This window comes from Amblyomma mixtum, chromosome 3, assembly GCF_055824585.1.
Source record: "Amblyomma mixtum isolate Tamu chromosome 3, ASM5582458v1, whole genome shotgun sequence".
NCBI classification, from domain to species: Eukaryota; Metazoa; Arthropoda; class Arachnida; order Ixodida; family Ixodidae; genus Amblyomma; species Amblyomma mixtum.
Window position 1 is genome coordinate 80,812,254 of NC_143014.1, and position 19,482 is coordinate 80,831,735.

General features: G+C 43.0%; 1 protein-coding gene across 1 annotated transcript; it reads right to left on the reverse strand.

Moving 5' to 3' along the window:
* Positions 1-217: 217 nt before the first annotated feature.
* LOC149350775 (serine hydrolase BPHL-like) lies at positions 218-17,744 on the reverse strand. Its single transcript, XM_089579919.1, has 6 exons — positions 17,455-17,744; positions 17,266-17,363; positions 15,078-15,244; positions 12,447-12,600; positions 4,389-4,644; positions 218-572 (listed from the first exon to the last, which is right to left on the reverse strand). The coding sequence occupies exons 1-6, from the start codon at positions 17,523-17,525 to the stop codon at positions 482-484; spliced, it is 837 nt and encodes a 278-aa protein (XP_089436045.1). The 5' UTR covers positions 17,526-17,744; the 3' UTR covers positions 218-481.
* Between the last annotated feature and the right edge of the window lie 1,738 nt (positions 17,745-19,482).

The following is a 19,482-nucleotide window of genomic DNA, read 5'->3' on the forward strand; positions in this document are numbered from 1 at the left end:
CTGCACATCGTTGCTGAGACGGCCGAGCGCTCAGAACCTTCAAAGGACAAAGCTAGTCAGCTTGCACGGGAATTGATCTGAGCCTCTCTCGGAACCCCGGGGAAGTTCTCTATACCGTTCGGGCGGAAATCTTGGCTTTGGAGGCGGTCGTATACTATAAGTTTTTTGTTTACCAATGTACAAGGTCACTAGATATAATGATGCACTCATTCTGTACTACTATGCTCAAGCCATCTTTATTCATACCTTTCCGACCTATCATGTTTCAATATGGCAGCCACTAAAGCACATCAAAAAAAGTATGCTTGTGTGAATAAACATACTTTTATTCTTATATCACTAACATTCATATTCCCCTTACTACCGCTACGGCACATGTGTCTTGACAAACAGATCATCAGTCAGAGAAGGTATTAGTATTGCAGTAAAAAAGAAGCCAATACTTTCTATAAAACAGCTTCGGCAGTATAGAGTCACCCAGTCAATCGATAAGAAACTCGGTCACAATGTTGTTGAATTCGTCAGCATACTTGAAATGAAGGTTGTGCTTGCCATCAGGTATCACATACAATCTGTAAAAACAATTGAGAAACAAATTTAATTCATAAACTCTCACGCACTCACATTGGTGAGGGTGGCATAAAAGGCACAAAAACAATTTTGCACAGCAACTCGAGTAATTATCCCAACACCTGTAAACATTTTTTCTCTGCCACCTAAATTTCACATATCACATGAGGTCCGCCTTGCACAGAATGCATTCTTGCAATGGTACCTGTCCTCTTCACGCGTTAGAAATTGAAAACAGCTCTCTTTAATGAGCCTGGTCTCAGTAAATATCAGCTGGCTTGGCAAGCCAAGACGAAGAATGTTTTCACCTGCAAGGGCAATAGAATGAGACACAGTGTTTCGGCCTGCATATATAGCTACCGCGAATCACAGCACCCATTGTTTTCTGCACTGAACGTGGCCAAGACGCAGGTGCTACTTTAAATTTCACCTCCAGTGCCCATGCCATTGCCTTTGCCCATCTCACTTGCAGCATCATCGAATGCAGCTACTTCATAGAGTTCCATGTCTGATAGCAGTGCTGATGTAACGTGCAAGCAGTTTGTCAGACAAGCTTTCTTTTCAATGCAGAAAAACTAATATAAAGCTAATACCAAAATTAAAATTGATGAAGCAGAGGCTTTTTAAGATGCACTACAATTTGGCACTGAAATTTTGGCCCAAAATGCAATAGCTGAAGGGTCAATTTTTTCAATTTATTTCATTAGTCAATGGGCCTTGTTCATGGTCTGGGCCTTTTTCATGGTCATGGTGGCACTCTGCGCATGCATGCGCAATGCACTACGGAAAGTGTGTGACCGCCATGTTTTTTGGTGGTTCATCGGCCAGTTAAGCGGTTCGACTCGATGATACAAGGCGAAAGAGTGGACAGGATGAACGAAGAATGAGCATGTACATCAAGTCATGCACCAACTCGCCCAACAGTCGATTCTTCTGAGCGGTTGGAGTGGTGCAGCCAGTTGCATCACTCAATCGGCACTTCGCTTTTGCATAGTTCTCACCAACTCTGCGCTTTGCGTGCCTGCTGAAATCACTGGTGAGATGACTCAGCGATGCGCCGCTGAGGAATGCTTTAATTCTAGCAAAAAGCCAGGAAATGTAAGATTTTTAGATTCCCTGTAGCATCACCGCATGCAGCCAAAAGGGCAAAGTGGGAGCAGGCATTGTGCCGTGTGAATGTTCATGGATCTCCGTTGCAGCAAAACAGCCAACAACAGCCAACTCATGTGTCTGCAGCGACCACTTTGTGGCAGGCAAAGCTCCTTTTCTTCTTTCTTGCACTCTATTTTCTAAGAAGCTGTAGTGTGAAACACAGGGTGCGATGCCTCTGTTGTCCATTTGCTAGTGCAGCAGAAGTGGCTGCAAGAAAAAATAAGCGGATACTCCGCGGGCCTGTCTGCTAGCACCCTCGGCATTATATTAACTTCAATAGAACTTGTCGAGCTAGTTGGTTCATACAGACACGAAGAACTGCACAAAAGAGACACGGACGGCGAAGAGACAAAGACTGAGTGTTTGAGTGCGTCTTTGCCTCTTCGCCATCCGTGACTCATTCGTGCAGTTCTTTCTTTGCAGCTGTAATATCAGTGCTGCATACGAATAAAAGGGAGCCTAAAAGATAGGGTGAAAGGTAAAAGGAATGTAGTACGCCTGTGGGAATGTGCGCGCACCATGGCACAGCCGGTCTCGAGGGGAGCGTGTGGCCGCGGCCACAGTGTTTGCCGAAAAGACGTCGATAACTCCAGAACACTGGATACCTTCAGCTTAGAGCAACTCCCAAGCGAACGCAGTTGCCTTGACTTCTTTTGCTGCAGTGGATTGTGCCTATTTCAGAGCATCACAATGGAGTGGACTATGCGAGTGCGAGGCAACGGCTTCCTCAGCAGAACTCTCATGCACTCGCTAGCCAGCCAAATACGCCAGTCAGTAAGCGCCTCGGTGCCCCCACAGCACTGTATCACGTTGTGAGATCCTATGCGCATCATCAACAGCTCTGGCATAGCCTTGTTATCAAACAAGGAGCACGCTCGACTAGGTACCCCGATTGGGCTTTCAATCAATTTGCTTCCTGTTTGCTATTCCTGAAACTGGAGTGATTACAGTAACGAGAGTGCATAGTTCTGAAAAAGGTCAAGTTGACGTGTGTTTCCCTTATGTTTTATTTTTTGCAGGGATGCCTTCTCGTTTCGTGCATCATCTGGATCATGTGCCATCGATCTTCAAACACAAGAATGCTAGCCGTGTCGAGGCTGTTGCCCGCTTCGAAAGGTTGAAAAAAAAAAAGAAAAACAGCAGCCGCGAGTCGTGATCCGAGTGAGGGGCACCTTCAGTGAGCACTCCGCTGCATGACAGCAATCAGATGCAAGCTATGGCTGAGGATGGTTTCACTGAAGATAACACAACAGATGCTATTATAACCGATGATTCCACAGCAGACAAGTGCCAGAATGAAGATCTGCTTAAACAGAATGGAGAACTTGAGTCGCATTTAGCTAATCACATTTAGCACCAAAGTGCATGTCAATGACATTGCCACTAACGGAAGCACAGAAGTCAGATCGTTGGTTCACTGCTTGCTCATACGAAATCCATCAGCGGAAACATTGTCAGCTCAACAGGAAGAAAATGTTCACAGCACTAAAGGCAAAAACATACTGAAACACTACAGCCAACGTTCGGATGAGCACGAAAACTTCAGCAACCAATCAACGCATGGACAAAACACCGAACCGACCGAACTGACTGCTGCTGTCCACGCGACGCAAACCGACCAACAAAACTACCAGTTGTGACTTGACGGCCACTGCTAGGGCGCTCTCCCAACGTGAAAAAGGCCCATTAAAAAGAATATAAATATACTCTGGCTTCCTATATACAGTGGTCAAACGCATGGTTAAAGCTGCATTCACCTATTGTGCCCCGGTATATCTTTAACCTTTGACTAAAGTTAGCTGAGACACCTGGTATACCAGGCATTGCAGGAAGAGGAAACTGTAGCTGTAGGTTACTTACTGTGTTTTGGTATATTCAAGAATAAGCTCTTTCATTTGTGTTACATTGGCATTTTAACCATGTCAAAGTCGTGTTCATTGGAAAAACGAGTCAGGGCCACAGGCAATCACTAAAAAGCTAATCTGGCTAGTTTCCTTCTAGTTTTACAAACTGACATGAGGTGGCTACAAGTGTTATGGTTACATTTTGCATGTCAGCTTCCCATCACACTTTGTCAACACGTGACAGTCATATACGAAAAATATCCAGTAGATTAGCAAGTCTAACTAGAAAGTTTATGTTCACCCCAGAAAATGGCAAAAAAGAGAGAAAAAAAATACACAAAGAAAGAACCCACAGGATACTTAAGATCTCAAGCTTCTTTTTTCATGTCTTGTTATTTTTTTTTACGTCTACTCTGAAAAATAGCCAGTAATTGTAGCACAAATTTGGCACATTTTTCAATTGCGAAGAAGTTTAAACCAATCAATCCAAGAGTAGCACACCATAGACTAAGCAGCACTTTCTGCATTTTTCTCAGCAGCCACCACTGATAACAAAGCAATCACGAATATGAAATTAACCAAATGCCAATGACCAATTAATTTCATTTAAAGTTTCCCTTAATGAAAAGACTATCACCACGGCTTGCTGCTCACTTTTTCACTACAGAAATACTGATATGTGACAAGCTTTGCCTCTCTTTCTAAAATCCAAGCTTCTATCTTTCTGTAACTGAGCAGAATGAAGTGAACCGGTGGTGATGCGATATGGAAAGTAATGCACGACCAGAGATATGAAGAGCAAAACCCAGTAGGCACACTCACTTGGCATTTGCAATGTGCTCTAGCAAGTAATGTGCATGATGTGAAGGCACAAGTGGGTCTTTTCCTCCGTGTACTATAAGCGTCGGGCAACGTATGTGTGGCAGCTCATTGCGGCACACTTCCCCCTCATGCTTCTGCAGCAGGTCCTGGTAGAAGTCACAATAGCTGGACCAGAGGTGGCGAAAGTGCTCGGTTCCATACAAGGCTTCCATTGAGGCTCTCATCTTCTCACTCCATTTTTCAGTATTTCTTGTGGCTGCAGCAGCATGATGACATGTTTTAAGCTGACAGATTGGGTAAAGTTATGCAACAAGCTCAAACAAGGTTGAAAGATTAATAGAACTACAACCTATACAAGTGCAAAAGCCCTGCAAAGAAGAACACTACAGTGTTCATTAGATTGACATTATAAATAAAACCACAATATGATAAGTACTTACATGCAGCATCTTATGTTTTCATGATTTAATACTGTCAGAACTTTTCACACACAGGCTACCTTCATGAGCAGAAATCAGACTTTCAAGTCTTCAAGTCATGCTTACCTTTATTGAAACACGAGTTACTACATCTATTACTGCATAGCTGAGAACCCACAACAGCTCCAACGAACAGCAAGACCTATATTGAAAAGCTGTACGACAATATGAAATTTTTCTGCGAAATCGAGCATAGTTGATTAACTATGCAAGTGAGATTAATAAATGGAGCTCAAGTTGAATGCAACCACTGCTTTGCTGAAGCTTACCTGTCCAGTTACACAAAACAAATAAAATAAGATGATGACAATATCCTTAACGGGAAACTGGAGTTTTTGATAGTGATGCAAAACTATCGAAAAATTTTTGGAAACTATCGATAGTGTAAATAAACTACTGATAGTGTTACTATCGATAGACTATCGATAGTATTATCGATAGTCTACTATCGATAGTAGAATTGATAGTATTACTATCGATAGTACCGCTATCGATAGTCTTGCTAACGATAACGGTACTATCGCTAGTAACACTATCAATAGTAACAATACTAATATTAGGCATTTGTTGGGAAGCGATATAACTAAAACATTTGCGATACCTGTTTGGTTTCACGGTCTCATGAGAATTAACGTTCGTAAGAGGCTCAAGCTATGAGGGATGCCGTAGTGGAGGTCTCCGGATAAATTTCAACCAGTTGTGATTCTTTAACATGCACAGGGACAGTTCGGAAGAATGCCTGGAACTGCATCCGATGAAAGAACGAACAGCACAAGTTGCGCTCGCTTACACAACGCCATCGTGCACAGCAGACGTCGTCTTGCTGACGTAACCCCTGCAGAAATGCTTTTCGCACACATGCTTCGCAACTAGGACATTGGCACACTAACATTTTATCCAGCAACTTTACGTAGGGAAAGTCTGCTGAGCTTGGTGATGCGTAAGCCGCGAAAACCGGTGAGTCCTGTCAGATACTCATACCATCACCTCCAAACCACACACTCAGGAAACCAAGTTTAGGATGCAGTGGGTACGCATAATTGATTTTATAGAATCAATAGAACTATATATAACAAGTAGTATCGATAGGGCTATCGATTGTACTATCAATAGTACTATTGATAGCACTACTATCGATGGTACTACTACTATCGATAGAACTATCGATAGTCTTTTTTACCATCGATAGTACTATCGATAGTTTTGCATCACTAGTTTTTGGTACTGCTAGTTATAGCCTTCCGGCTGGTCTTTAACTTGGCCATGCCCATATCAGTTCGAAAATAATTACAGAAATGAGCGAGCAGAAACAAGACGTATGCAAAGAACACAAGCACATAAAAATGTCGGATTTCAGAGGGATTCTCTTGCCTATTTCACTTGCCCAGTGGCAGAGCTGTGCCTGCCAGTAGCCTGTGTGCCATGCTGGCCTGTCTAAGGCAGCTGAGAGCTGTGCCTTTTGACATTGTCATTACAACAGTTTCAACGGCCACAAGGGTTATTACACACCAACAATAAGCAGATGCTTTCACACTTTCATTCCCTTGTCATGTATGTTTACACTGTCCTCTACAATGAAAACGAGCTTCCCCAGCCTGACAAAGATCTTGGACATTGTCACAAAGTGCGTGCATGCCTTTTCTTTCTTTTTTCTTTTGTGACCGAGGTGGCCACGGCGCCGGCAGTTCGCAGGCATTTCGCAATGCGGTGGCGACGATTTTGCATCCCTCGCGGGGGCAGTTGACCACTCGCGACGGCTGGAGGGTCAAGGCTACTGTGCACCCTCCCCAGGATTATCGCCGGGAAGCGGACGCGTGCACGATGTAGGGACGCGAAGCGGCCGGGTGAATGCCCCAGCACCATTCCGACCTTTGCAAGCTTCTCGTTAGGACCGTAGCTTTCCCTCGCGTCCCTTCTCAATCTCTCCGTGTTTCTTTCTTCTTCCCCCTTTTTTTAACATCTGCGAATCGTTGGCGCACTGGGCCTTGAGGATTCGTTTGTTTGTTTGTTGGTTTGCCACGAGAACGCAGCGACGGGAAAACCGCAAGCTGGAGATTTCGGTGCGTGCGGATGTGTGTGAGGTCAGCCAGGGAAGTGGTCGGCAAGCGAACTAAGGCGGGTGTCTGACGCTTGGCCCAAGTTCGCCCGTATCCGCAACCCCCCATCAGCCCCGCGCACCTCTGCAGCCCGACGCTCCTTGCAACCGGACCTTGGCAACCCTGCAGCTAAGCCACCATTTCTCCCCACTCGCTTTACTCTTTCCTTTGCCCTGTCACTCTTTCTCGTCGTAACCTTTTGTACAGCATTGCTTTAATTCTGTAACTTTGTTGTATAGTTCTCGCCCTGATGTTTCCCTCTTCCTGTCAATAGTTGTTTGTGTCCCCATTTTGTGTTTGTAGTTTGCGTCGCGCTTATGTATTGACGTTGCTTTGTTGGGCTTTGTGTTGTAACTTGTTGCTGTTATCCTTTGCCCAAGTAAAGGGGTTTCTAAAGAAACTTGCCTACGCCTCATGCCTCCAGTCAACGGCTAATCAGGCGTGGCCCCTATCGCCGGTCAGCAGTCGAACCTCATCTTTGGCACGCGGGGGGGAGAAGTTTGTCGCTCCTCCCCCTCCAAATTTACGGAGAGTGCAGCAGTGGGCAAGTTGGCCCGATTAATTATAATTTCGGCGCTAACCAAACATCAAGCCGCCCACAATATCCTGACAGACATGAGCTTCTGCAATGCAGTAAGCCGGATAAGGCAAATGCGCACTTGTGAATGCTTGCCAAGGCTGTGTATTTGATGTGTCATGCATTGCAGGCATTGTGCGTCCTGTGAGTGTGGCACTGATAGTTGAGTTTGCCCATTAATAGAATCGGATACTGCTGTGCGCCACTGCTCAACAAACATGCATTCACGGAGGAACACAAAAGATAAGGCTTGTACCAGTTAATGTATACGAGATGTATTACATTATGCAAGCAGGCATCACATTTCAGTGAAATTGAGAAGTACTTTTATGCAGTGGACAAACAAAAAATATATTTAATACTATTCAACCCAGCTGCACATCCATATGAAAACTGGTACGAACATTACCACGGCATGTTAACACAACTGCAGAGGACCACCAGTACTATGCAGATAAAAGCCAAAATATCTAGAAAAGGTTGCCAGGGCATCACCTTGTGCTGTCAATACTAAGTGACATGCGTTGGCTGCTTTGCAACACGCATTGGCATCATTGTTTGCACTGCTAGACCATATTCTAGTTGATTACAGTGTAGATCAACTTTTAAAGATGCAGGAAAACTGAAGAAAATCAGTCGTAACGCACAAAGTGCATGCTCAACCAGTCACCAAGGCAGCACCCAACTGCATATGTCATGCAAGCACCTGTTAAACATAATTTAGCTTCTCATTTTCCCACCCACCACAAAGCCAACTTGAGTTCAAGAAGGAGTTTTTAAACAACAAACCTTGCCACCATTTCTGGGAATCTAACAGCCGAAGTTAACTGAAAGAAGGTATTTCAGACCACAAAGTGTTAGCCTTAGCTTTAGACTTCAAACACTAAGATTCTGAAGGTATGAATAGTACTTCACATGTGGCTGTAAAAGGTTACAACAAAATTGGTGATGTTAGTACTGTAGATTGTCTATAGACAGCTTATGACAATATGTTTGTTGGCTATTCTTTACGTGTTCACAATCAATAGTTAAGATTCGAAGCAACAGTCAAACACTGTGAAAACAACTTTGTCTCAACTAAATTAAGGAAAATGAAAAGTAAAGCCCTATGGATCACATGTAGCATTATTCGTTTCAAAAGAAGGCTACAAAGAAAGTACAGGCACAGAATGAGTACAGCTAGCATTAGTCAGCTATCTGACACGCTTAAAGCAGAGATTAGGTCCATAACTTTCCACCCCACTAACACATTTTATGACTCATTAGCCACAAAAATTTGGGGATTACCTTTCAAAGTTGGAAAGCACTGTTACTAAAATAAAGATAGACAACTGTGTTATCAATGTTGAACCACACTGTAGCAAATTTCTTTAATTCGTACTTACTTCCAATCCAATTTTTCGCACCCAAGTGCTCCGTGCAAGTCGGTTCTGGAGCCAGCTTTAACAATGCCAGACGTTGCGATCATGAAAATGGGATCCCAAACTTGTTGCTTAACATCTCAAAAAATCAACAGGCCCCAACAATATTTCAAATAAATTTTTTAGGCGCTATAAAAAACAGATATTCTCTTCTTTTAAAGGTCTTTTTACCAATCTGCTTCCAACTCCTATACCTATGTGCAGCAGACCGGTTGAGTGCAAAGTTGGTGATCCATAAAGCTGGTGATAGGCTACTTGCAGCTATCTACAGGCCAATATCACTAATGAGTTTTTCCTGCAAATTATTAGAATGCATAATAAGTGTAGCAACATAAGTTATTTGGAAGATATTTACTGCACTCAAATCAACACGGATTTCGTAAGCACCTCTCGACTGCAACTCAAATTCTTGAAATAATTCACAATTGTGCCATGACCAACTTTCCACTGCAAGCCGAAGCAATATTCGCATATATTTTTAAAGGCTTTTGACTGGGTGTCCCACTACAAGCTAATAAATAAACCCAAATCCCAGTTTTTAAATTAAAGAGTTTCTCTCTCTTTCTTTCTACTGTAGTTTTTTATATAATGCATTTCACTAACCTCAGCTAAAAGTTTGCATGAATAAAGCCAATTCTCGTTCATTTTACGTTTAATGGGGCTTAACGTCCCAAACCTACTCAGGCTATGTGGGACACCGTAGAGAAGGGCTCCGGAAATTTCGACCACCTGGGCTTCTTTAACGTGCACTCACACTGCGCAGTACACGGGCCACTAGGATTTCGCCTCCATCGAAATTTGACCATCGGGAAATAAAGCCAATTCTGAATGTTCCAAAGTTTTTTCAGGGATACCACAGGGGTCTGTTTTACGTCCTACTCTCTTCTAGTACTATATTTCAATGACCTTTACACTTACATAGTCTCCAGAGCACACAAGCCTGTTCATTGATGACATCATATACACAACAGTGTGTTCTCATGATGACCAGTCAAGACTTGACACATGCCTAGCTAATGTCACCGTTGTGTTGAAGAGGGAATGGAAATAAATGTTGCGAAGACCATATATATTACCAGAACTAAGGAAAAGGGAGCCTCTTCATTTTACGCACAATCTAAAAGGAACTACGGATGAAGGCATTCTAGAAGGCATAGGCTAGAATGAAATGAAAAAAAAAAAAATTGATTTGTGGTTTTCGACCAATACTGAATACCGCAACCTTCCTGGACATTATTCACTGCCTCACGCACTTTTCCACCCTTTATATAGCCACAACATCCTTGTTTTCGAAGCCAAGTGGCAACCAGCCATGGCCAATGTCTCACTCACTCATATTTCTGCAATAAAAATGATGTCAAAAGCAAAACTGGGCATTTCCAAAGAGCTGATTCCTCAGCAGCTGTCAGGCAATGCAAAAAAGGTACTGTGAATGTTTCATTGAATGCTGGCACTCTGTGCTGCTCTGTGCTATTCTTACCTCTTGTGAGGCACAAGATTTCCCTTCTCCGAGGTTCTATTGAAACTTGTCTTTTGATTTTTTTGTTGGAGACATAGATACATGCATAAGTCTGTTTGGCCCAGGTATTTCCACAGGTTGGCTACTGAGAGCAATGCCTGTCATGTGCTCTTTCTAAATTATGAACACACCTGTTGTGCATAAATGCTCGCCCAAATGAGTTCATACCCTTTAAAGCATGTTTGGCAGCAAGTAGCACAGCCAAAGCTTCTCGAAAAATGCCGCCACAGGTGATACCAAAATCCTTACAAGTCAGTAAACCACATAGTCTGGAACGTGCACCAAAGAATGCCTTCCATACAATGCACAGCTCCGAATTTCCATCTTAGATGTGGTGTTCAGAGTCATGACCGGGTGACCCAAATTAACATCGTGTGATATACTCGATCACATCCCGAGGTATTTAGTGTATCACCAGGGTGCCTCATCGTGCTATGGTAGTGTGAGTGGACCGTCGTAAAAAGTACTTTCCTGAGAAAGGTGGCAGAATTGATCAAAAAGGAGACTCAGCAGCAGAATGACAAACAAAGAAGAGCAAAATTGGCACTGGTACTGATAACACTACACCCTGTTTCATACATAGCAGCCAGAGCTACCAAAGCTAGCATACCTGTTCATGCATGCTAAGTCCACACCCAAAAAGTAGTTCGCCATACAACTGAAGTGAACACAGGCCTATTTCATTAAGACAAACCTTAAGCACCATGCATAGCACCTCTTGGACTTTGTTTTACCTCTTGCCACAATTTTTACCTGCAACTCATCGAGACTTCGAGAAGTAAGAATTACATATGGTATTATGATATGTAGCTGGTAGGGAGAACCACTCTTAACCAACACGCACCTGAAAGGTAGTTCACACTCAATGAAAATTACAGCCAAAGGGCTCAAACACTGAGCTGAATCCACCAAATACACTGGCCGAATACACCACAAGGACTTTTCCAAAGTAATTTGTATCAGTAGAGTTATCCTTCAGGTAGGTTGTCCCTTGTGTTTCTGCACTTCTACTGTAAGATGCCTGTGATACTATCCCCATTAACTGCACTCTCACACATGTAAACTACTAACTGCTGGTATGGGTGCGTGACTAATAACATTTATACGGCCTTCTTTCTCAGCTGCTTTATTCCTACGCACACTTGCTGTTTGTGACACTAATGAGATGCAGTGAATGGTTCCAGTTTGAACCCCCCCCCCCAATGTGTAAAAAGATGAAATAATGCACAAGAAATGCAAAAAATGATGAGAATTTGAAAAGGTGTAGGAAAGGCACAAAAATTTCAAAGTAAGATTATCGACTTTCTGTAGTGTACAGAACAGCACAGCGTGGGAGCTATAGTAAGTGTAGATGCTCACCAATGCATGATCTAATAGCCAGGCACATCCATTTTCCATGTTCAAAAAATGCTTCAAATTGTTTTCATGCGGTGATGCGAGAAACCAACCTAATAAAACTTTGTCCCCTTGATAGACTTCTAAAGAGAGCTGATTTGCTTACTACTTCAACGGTTACATTTCATCTACCACAGTTCCTTGTTTTGCTTCCTTTAACACCTTACAGGTCAGAACACATTAAGCAGGTGAAAAACACACAAACAGCAAGTACAAAAATTGATGCCAACCTGAATGGCATGCAAGTTGTCAAAAAGTTAAGCTTCTTCACAGCCATGGCATGCAGCCAGCAACTGCAGTATGTAGCCCGTACTCTAATATGGAAGCCCGCAGAGCACCTTTCATATTTAGGCTGCATGTCACTGGGGAAAAAAATATTTTTTTTTCTTGGTTGTTCTGCACCATAAACATTTGATGTCAAATGCACATACGGAAGTGCTACAGTGTGCACCGACTAGAAACGAAGGCACGGAAAAAAAAATATTTGCTGCATTATCCATACAAGCCCAAACCTGCCTTGGCAACCATAATGAAAGCACGGCAGGAATGAAAAAAACAGAACCATTCTTACCTTCCAACAGCTGAACATCGTGTTCAGTAATGTAAGCATTACCTCCAAAAGCAACAAGCTTCTGGACGCAATCAGGCTGAATAGCTGCTAAGACCAGGCCTGTATTAGCACCGTCACTCCAGCCAATGACAGAGTATTGTTTGTGCCCCAATTTCTGCAAGCATAAGCACAGTGATTACTTTGTAGCAAAAAAAATCACACACACAAGCACGTACAAAACGAAGTTAGTAAAGGAACCGACAACTGACCAAAACATTTCTCGAGATTATAGTAAAAATTAAATATCTTCCAGCTAGTTCGAAATCAGGTAAGATGTTACCAGTTAAGTGAGGAATTCCAAGATTTAATTTGGCATGCAAATATGCATATACAGAAAATTGCATAAAACTAGATGAGGCAATGACCCACAGTGACACTTCGATACTCTTGGTGCATACCACCACGAAATTACGAAAAATTTACATAACCTGGCTGTTAATAAATACACTGTGTATCAGAGTTTAAAATGTCTTTTTATTAGCAGTTTTTTTTTGTCTCCAGTGCATCTCCACAAGTGAAGAAAGCGTATTTTGAAAAGCACTGCTGCTTTCGCATTAACAAGCTGTAACAGCAGAACAGGCAGGAGCCCTTGTAATACGGTGGCACACATCAATGTATTTGTATGCGCGTATACAAATACATAAAAATATGTACAAGTGTGCACATGTGTATTAGCACAGAAGTAAAGCAGCAGGACTGATAACGCGTGCCAAGATCACAATCACATTATTCGGCCAAATAACACATTCTTCAGAGGTCATATTTGATTTTGCTTTCACTATTTTCCAGCATCCGATTGGTACTACATTTCCTGTTGAACCCGGATATACAGGGTGTTCCATATTTATCTGTCTGGGTTGTAAAAAAATTCTCCTGCACAAACTACCGGACTATTTGGGCTCAACCACACACCACAAGGTAGCTTATGATAGTCTGTGTTTTTTTACAAGTAATTTAACATTCGAACTTGCCTGGACTGTCTGGAATCGGCGAATAACTGCAGTAGTCTGTGCACAGAATTTTTATCGAGGCGAGCACAGCAGCAGATTTGACAGGCTGCGCCATTTGGGGTACTGCGAGACCTGCCCCAGCTCTAAGCAGGCATATTGGTTGCCTCGATCGCAGTTTGCCAGATGTATATTAAAAGGATTGTGGAATAGATTCATATATTGATGACTGGATACATCAATAATGGCATTAGAGAAGCTCATCTGTAACCTAGATGCTAGTGACGCGCTTCTTCGTGCTGCCTACCGGCACGCCGGCAGCATACCGCTCACAGAGATTCCTAGGCCTAATCTGCTTCGTATCGAAGCCGCAGCAGACGGTGTTTCGGAATCAGTCACTGCCTCTCTTATGATGCCTAATTCTGTTACCACTACACCTCAAATAAAATATTTTGATAAAAATTAAGCTACAGTTGGCTTCCGCAACACCTTTGACAGTGAAGCACGCCAGGCGGACCACAGCTAGCTTTTAGCCAATTAGACTGGCTTCCCCACATGACAGCAATGTGGCGTGGAAAAAGAGCACAAGAGACAGAAGGTCACCCTCAAACACGCTCCTTATGTTCAACTCATCATGCAATTTCACAGCGCTGTGGTGCCCGCAGACGCCCAAGGCCGCGCAGCGACCTGTCTTCGTGCGCGAAAAGTGATTGTGACAGAATCGTTAAGAGAAACACCACTTGTAGGGACATAGCACGCAGTTAAATGACCGGTGAAACTGGAGTTGGGTTATACTACGCAACTTTCCTGTACTTTTACATAGGATTTTCAAGGGGACAATCTCTGTGTTCCAAGTATCAAGTAATTCGAAATATCCAGGTTCAATAATTCCAGGCTTGACTAGTATGTCCAGTGATTTAAAAAATTCTTAGGAATGTTTTATGATTTATATGCAAGAATTAGGGACCCTGAAGATCAGTACTTGGTCCATTCAAATCTCTGGTATTTGTTATGTTCTTTACTAGATCTTTACAGAGAGGCAAATACTTTACCCCTACCATGTCAATGAGATGTAGTGGCTCAATCTTTTATTATCAATGATGCGATTTTTGTTTTTAATTGCCAGCGAAAGTTTTCCTCGGTCTGTGTTTATCTGAAGTTTTGTGAGACTATTTTTTCATCAATTACACATATGTAGGTGAATTCTATATATTGTTTGCTAGATATCTTTGAGCAAAACATATAATGAGAAACTTTGGCAGTTCTAGTTCATTTTTTAAGCTACAGACCTGCAGATTTAGCATAAGCCATTGTTTCCATACTTTCCAAACAAACTTTAAAAAAGAAGTTTGTAAATTGATAAAAATGATTACACAAACTGTTGGGCATTTACAGTTTTGGTCCAAGGACTTTCAGACACCTCCTAAAAACATATTTCAATTTATTTGGCCAAAGTTGGCCAGAACCTCAATTCCTTCTTTTAAGTGCGGCAGTTCACCCCCTTTGTGATTAACAATTTCTTATCCTAGTTGTCAGGCACCGACATAAAAATACCAAGCAAATTAAAAACATTACCCAGCCACCCTTTGTTCAACACTATCTGAAATCACCCTATGACAGACCGAACAGCACTAAATGAACTTACATGCATGACTCTGGCCAACACTCGAGCATCTCTATGATAAAAATCAACTGGAAAATTCCGTTCGGGTGGTCGACTGAAGCCATAACCAGGAGGGTCCCATGCAATTATTGTGAACAGCTTTCGGTCCAGCTTTTCGAGTTGAAGTGAAAAGTCAGTGCGGGTGGAGCCTGTAGGAGAGCAATGATTGAACGAAACAAGTATAATGCAAGGAACATTTGAATGTTGCAAAAGGGAGAAGACTGCCCAAAATATCTTTTTTTGTGACCTCATGGGTCTTGTGAAGAGACTTAATAAAATGCATTCGCACTGCTCAACAGAATTTTCTTTTGCTTTTGCTGTGGTTTTTGGGATCCATGCTTTTGTGATCAGGGAAGTTATATGTATGCTTATGCAGTATATAACAACAGAATATACAAGTGGAAAAAGGTACACTTTTAATGATCAATACCATCGATTAAAGTGTCAAGCTCAGCTGTTAAGCACCTGATACAGCCACAAAAACCATTCTAACACAAAAATGGAAAAGCAACGTTCAACAATATTCTGCTTTGTACTGCTCTGCAGTAAGCAGTACACAAAGGTCTTTTAAACTGCAGCCATCACCTCGTATTGTACTAGAACATGCAGATATTATTTCTAAGTTCAGCAAAAAGGTCATGTATACATGCACTATTATTGGACCAACTGTCACCATTTCATTTTGTGTGCATGAAAGTGGTAGACATAGCAGAAAGTGCAACAAAATCAATGGATCAACTCGAAAACCTTGGTCTTAATTTAAACCCAGGCACTCTTCCACATGAGAACAGCAAGGAAAAAAAAAATATTCAAATCATGCAGACCACTTTGTCTACTTGCCTACTGCCAATCTAACAAGATCTCAGAATAAATTACTTGAGGAGGAGGACTTGAGAATTTGCGAGTTCCTTTTTTTTGCGTGGAAAGCTTTCAATTGTTTTCTGTTGGGCTAGTTAGTATTGCACTATACTGCAGTGTTGTGTCTGTCTCTTATTCTTGCAGTCTTTGTCTTTAAGTGGTGCCAGAATCAACAAAGCTTTCAAGAGTAATGAATAAAACACAAACAAAAAACCCACAAATACAATTATGCAATGCTGAATTGTAGTCGTGCATGAAAATTTTCTTTAATCAATGGTACATGACAGCCATGCCTGCTACCAGCTTCTCAGGAACTTAAGTGGATCGATGTTCACATATGCTACATAGTCTAGATGTCAGTAAAGGGATACCGAGGACAAACTAAACTTGGCCTGTGTCAATGAATTACCACACTCTAACGACAAAGATGCTACTTTCATAGCAAACTGGGCTTTCATAAGCTGTAGAAAAGGCTGAAAAATAACATATAGGCCGCAAGCAAGCTGCGACGCGTCGACAGTTTTTCGGGAGTGGGTAAAAGGGGATAGGCTACATAACCATTCATTTCTAAACTGCGAACACAGAATCCTTTCCAATGCCTACATTACGAGTTGATTAGAGTGACGGGAAAATTTTTTAACGCAATTTTCTCAGCAATCAATGCATCTTTTGGTGCCAGACAAAATTAACATACCTCCAAAGAGCAAAATAATCAGTTCCTATCAAAAATAAAATTTCAGTGGAGTTGTCCTCGGTGTCCCTGCAATATTTATTTCGACACATTCTTTCTACTATTTGCCGAGACATCAAGCTTAGCATGAATCACTCCTCTGTCATCTGCTAGCCGGTAGTGTGCACATGCATGTGTATGGGACACATTTTTACTAACTGCTGTTTGTTCCAGTTTAAATGCACTCAAATTTGCTCGCCCGCCTGTTCTGACAACTGTGTGCCGTGCTCTAAAGTAAGCCAACTGTATACAATGAAGTTACAGCGCGACTGGACACAGAAGGACACAAAACCACAAAACAACGCGCACTCGCAATGATGTCTTTATTGGCTGACCAGCTGGTATTAATACCCACTGGTGGCCAGAATTTGAAAACGTCATGCGCATGACATGCGCGCTTCGGTTTTCCAATTCTAGGCGCTAGTGGGCGTGTTGTGTCCTTCCTTCTGTCCCGTCTGTAGCGCTGTAAGCATGGGGTACAGAAAACAAGTTGTTTTGTGTACAACGAAGACGACCCACTACATTATCACAGCATAATCACTTCAAGGATATCGGGACTGACACAGGACTGCCGACACCTACCAATTGCGCCGGGTAGCAAGACGACGGGATGAGGGCCATTACCTACAGTCTCCACGTGAATTCTGTAGTTAAGGGCCTCAACATAAAAGCCAGGAGGGCTGTAAAGCAACCGTGTGCAGTAGATAAATAAAAACATCTTAGCCGGCACCGGGTCGATGAATTACTAAGTTCGAACTCGCAGTTACTTACTTTAGCGCGCTCGCCGGTTTCAAAGTGGAGGAACACCTCGCCATTTTTGCAAACGCTGAAAGTGTGTTCATTGTTAACAACAATCACTCTAGTTGTTGACAAAAGTAAAGAGAGCTTTATCGGTGCGACCCCAAACCGTCATTGGCAAGACCGCAACACGATTCCAGCAGAGCACGTGAGGCACGATTAGCAACACACTGGAGATACACGACGACGTCACGACGAGCGGCTCGGTGCTGATGCTGATGGTCATGAAGGAAAAAAAAACAAACTTTCCCTCGATGCTGTACTATTGCGGCCATTTGTTTCCTCCATGGTCTTTTCTTCCCAGTTTTTTTTTTTTTTCCCCTCCTTGGATGCGGCCGTTCCGCTTTGTACCGGAGCATATCGGGGCTCCAAGTCGCATAGCGTTTCGCGCACCGTAATGTATCCATGGGGAAGAAAGAACCATGAGAGTTTCTTACTGTTACCTAGAGGGAGGCTGGCGGCGCTGCACTTCAGCTACGGGCCCTACCTTGGACGCTCAAAGCATCTAGGGCTGGTGAGCTACCTGGTGCGGAACAGTCGGATTTTTTTTGGGTGGGGGGGGGGACACGGAGTGGCTATGGTCCACCATAGAGTGGCGTTACTGAGATGTCCCTACGAAAACGCTGTTCTCCGTGTGTGCGCGCATACGAGCTGCTTCAGAGAAGAACCGTCAAATAGTCCGCAAAAGCAATAGAGCGAAAACGCAACAACACACGACGCCAATAAAAAGATTCTTTTTTCCGAAATGCCATTAAAAAAATAAGCAAGCCATCTCTTATTTTGGGCAAACTTTGAATTTACATGTTTAGCTGCTCGTTTGTTGCAATTTATACACAGGACACTGAATATGTTAGGACATTCTTTATCGAACAAAGTTTATTTTTGCAATATTTCTTCGCCAAAAGTTGTGGTTCTGCGCACGGTAGCGCACCGGCCCATGATGCTTAGAGCGTCCATGGTGGCTGAAGTGGAGTGATCTTGACGAGTACTCCATGTTGAGGAAGCTCCATGCAACTCTATGCTCCATGCTAATACAAACTCCCACAGACAGGGCGCCAGCTTTTCCTCTAGAAAGAAACTCTATGCGCGGTAACTGAGGGTTGCGCGAGAGGAGCGGAGAGGAGCATACGCGACGGCCGATGTAGTAAACGCTAGCTGGCGCGCATTTTTCAGGCAGAGAATATGGTGAAAGCTCGACGGCTTTGTTTCGGCTGGTTTTATTATTCAGTAAATTCTGTTTAGCTTTTTTTATTTTTCACGCGTGGGTCACCGGTTGCGGAAACTTCTGCCCCTATGTTTGCGCGTGCGCCTCGTCGTATGCTACGCGCGCGCGATGCTGGTTCTGACGATGGTGCTTAATATTTCGCTAGTAACGTTCCTAAATGCAGGTGCTAACACGCTGCGCCGTTGTGCGTGAAAGGAGAGTGCACTACGGCCAACGTAGTAAACGCCAGAACGCAGCATGGCTACGAAGTTGGGTGAAATACAGCATGTGTGCTCAACTCGGTAGACCTTCAGAGTTTCAAGTTGAAAGTATAGGGGCAGTTTCGTAAGTAAGGAAATGTAAACTGACCTTTCCATCAACGGCCACCTCGAGGCTGGACTTGGAGAAGTATGAACGCAGCGCTGAAGGTCTGTGTCCTGTCTTGCATGTGTTCGTGTAGTGCGTGCACATATCCGTGTCAGAAAATGAAGGTCCATGACTATGCTTTGTTGTTCCGACTTCTTGCCCCCTTTCGGAGAAAAGCACGACCGACTGAAAACAGTACGTCACTCCACTTATAGTTAGCTGAGCTTGTGCGCTACCTCGGATGTCCGGAAAACATGGTTATTACATTGCATAGCGTTTTTTTTTTTTTTTTCGTTTAATACGCTAGCTCAACGTGGAATGGCAGCTTTGAGGGTTTAAAATAGCTAAGGCAGCGCGGTCACAGCGAAGAAATGAAGATGAGACAAGGGACACGACATGGACAAGTACTTGTTCGTGTCATAACCAATCTT

Excerpts from the sequence above, each read along its gene's own strand:
- LOC149350775 (XM_089579919.1), bottom strand. The coding sequence starts at position 17,525 with ATGAACACACTTTCAGCGTTTGCAAAAATGGCGAGGTGTTCCTCCACT. Across the intron at positions 15,245-17,265 it reads CTTGCTACCCGGCGCAATTG|GCTCCACCCGCACTGACTTT; the intron begins GTAGGTGTCGGC and ends GCTCTCCTACAG. Across the intron at positions 4,645-12,446 it reads CGATGTTCAGCTGTTGGAAG|CCACAAGAAATACTGAAAAA; the intron begins GTAAGAATGGTT and ends ATGCTGCTGCAG.